The sequence below is a fragment of the Cervus canadensis genome, chromosome X (genome assembly GCF_019320065.1).
Source record: "Cervus canadensis isolate Bull #8, Minnesota chromosome X, ASM1932006v1, whole genome shotgun sequence".
Lineage (NCBI taxonomy): Eukaryota > Metazoa > Chordata > Mammalia > Artiodactyla > Cervidae > Cervus > Cervus canadensis.
In genome coordinates, this window is record NC_057419.1 from 143192641 (window position 1) to 143194149 (window position 1509).

The 1509-nt window shown below is 50.2% G+C and overlaps 1 protein-coding gene across 2 annotated transcripts; it reads right to left on the minus strand.

Annotated features, from left to right (window-relative positions):
- Nucleotides 1–364: 364 nt before the first annotated feature.
- Nucleotides 365–1490, minus strand: LOC122434424 (EKC/KEOPS complex subunit LAGE3-like). Of its 2 annotated transcripts, none has more exons than XM_043457775.1 (3): nt 1315–1490; nt 856–984; nt 365–673 (listed from the first exon to the last, which is right to left on the minus strand). In XM_043457775.1, exons 1-3 carry the CDS (start codon nt 1422–1424, stop codon nt 553–555), a joined length of 360 nt encoding a protein of 119 aa, XP_043313710.1. In that variant the 5' UTR covers nt 1425–1490; the 3' UTR covers nt 365–552. The 2 variants fall into 2 exon arrangements, with proteins under 2 accessions (XP_043313710.1, XP_043313709.1); XM_043457774.1 differs by having other exon boundaries at nt 371–676.
- Between the last annotated feature and the right edge of the window lie 19 nt (nt 1491–1509).

Genomic DNA, 1509 nt, shown 5'->3' on the forward strand with positions numbered 1-1509 from the left:
GCATCTTCTATCTATTCAATAACACATTTCTTAAGATATTTTAGAAAGTGCAAAAGCTAGTATATTAAATGAAAAAAATTCAGGAAAAAATTTAAACTTGATAACTTCTGCATCACATGCTGTTATACTTTAATCTGCAAGTACAACCAGAAAATATTATTAAATGTTGACAGTATTTAGTGCTGAATATAGGGTCCGATTTTCATTTTCCAAAATTGTTTTCAATTCCCTTGTAATTGAATTCAAACATCTGAATTTCAGAACCTTCCCTCTAACACAAGAACAAAGATAAAAAGTGTTTTTAAAATCCAGAAGTGCCTTAGCTAAAAAGAAACTGGGGCACAAAACGTGACTTAGTTTTATTTTCTGCTGTAATAAACACTGAAGCATCCCACTCCTCAAGCAGCAGGGAAACAAAGTAAGTGAACCAAGAGACCAAAGGCCAGTACAGGCAAAAACTTACACTCAAATAACAAAGTGGCAATGACTCTTAGGTTGAATTCCCTATGCCCACTGAGTAGGGGACACAAGGTTAGGCCTCAGCCCCTCTCCTCAGCTTAGGCTTCGGCGAGGTGGGAGCCCAAGGCTCCGAATGTTCCGAATCACCAGGGAAAGCTGATCGAGGAATGGGTTCATGGAAAGTCGGATGAAAGCAAGGTCTTCAGCAGTCCATCTACTAAAAGCAGGGAAAAGAAAATCAGGTGAAAGGGAAGATTGCTCCTGTAGGTCCAGGGTACCAGCCCCCCTCCTTAGACCAAGCCCCTCAGTGTCTCCATCACAGCATGCTTAAGAGGGAGCTCAGACCACAGCGCCTGCCACCCCCAACTCCCCAAAGCAAACTCGTCTGGAACTGACACAAGCAGGTCACTGCCATTCACCGCAAATTCCTTCCGAATCAATCCTTGGTGGCGTTGGGCATCTGGGAGCAGAGATCTGCGAGCCATGTCTGCCTCCAGGGGCGACTGGAAAGGCACTCTGAGTGTGCTGGGAGAGACACGGTTAAGGCACCGTCCATTACTGCATCTGCTGATATCTCGGGCTTCCTCACACCTAAGAGGCCCGTTTTTACCCCAGGATGCCCATGCTCCCGACCACAACCTGTGACCACCCTGAGCTGCCTCCCTAATCCTTCGGTCCATCTTCCCCCTCCCTCCAGGCTCCTCGGGCCTTGACAACTCCCTTTCCGACCAGGGTGCCCAATCCTGCTGCCCCGGGTCGCCGACATGCTCCCTTCTATCCCTTCTTCAGGCTGCCGGCAAGTTTCCCACCACCATACCACTGACCGTGCCCAGGGAGGCTCCATGAAAAGGATACAGCACCACTTGTCCACGTCTAGGCCTTACAGCCAAGGGCGCTACATCTCCAGCAGGTCCTAGGCCACCTGGTGCCCGCTCACCCCGGGGACGAGCTACAGCAGCTTCCATCGCCGCTCTTCCTCTGCCAGGCCCACCCCGGCCTTCTGGGGCCCGGTGACCACCCTCACCTTCAGCCCTGCCTGAACCACTCTGG

What these genes read in the sequence shown, in the direction of transcription:
- LOC122434424 (XM_043457774.1), bottom strand. Translation starts at nt 1,424, where the DNA reads ATGGAAGCTGCTGTAGCTCGTCCCCGGGGTGAGCGGGCACCAGGTGGC. An exon ending in AGACGTGGACAAGTGGTGCT is followed by an intron (nt 985 to 1,314) that starts GTATCCTTTTCA and finishes TGTCTCTCCCAG; the next exon opens with CACACTCAGAGTGCCTTTCC. An exon ending in AATGGCAGTGACCTGCTTGT is followed by an intron (nt 677 to 855) that starts GTCAGTTCCAGA and finishes CCCTGCTTTTAG; the next exon opens with TAGATGGACTGCTGAAGACC.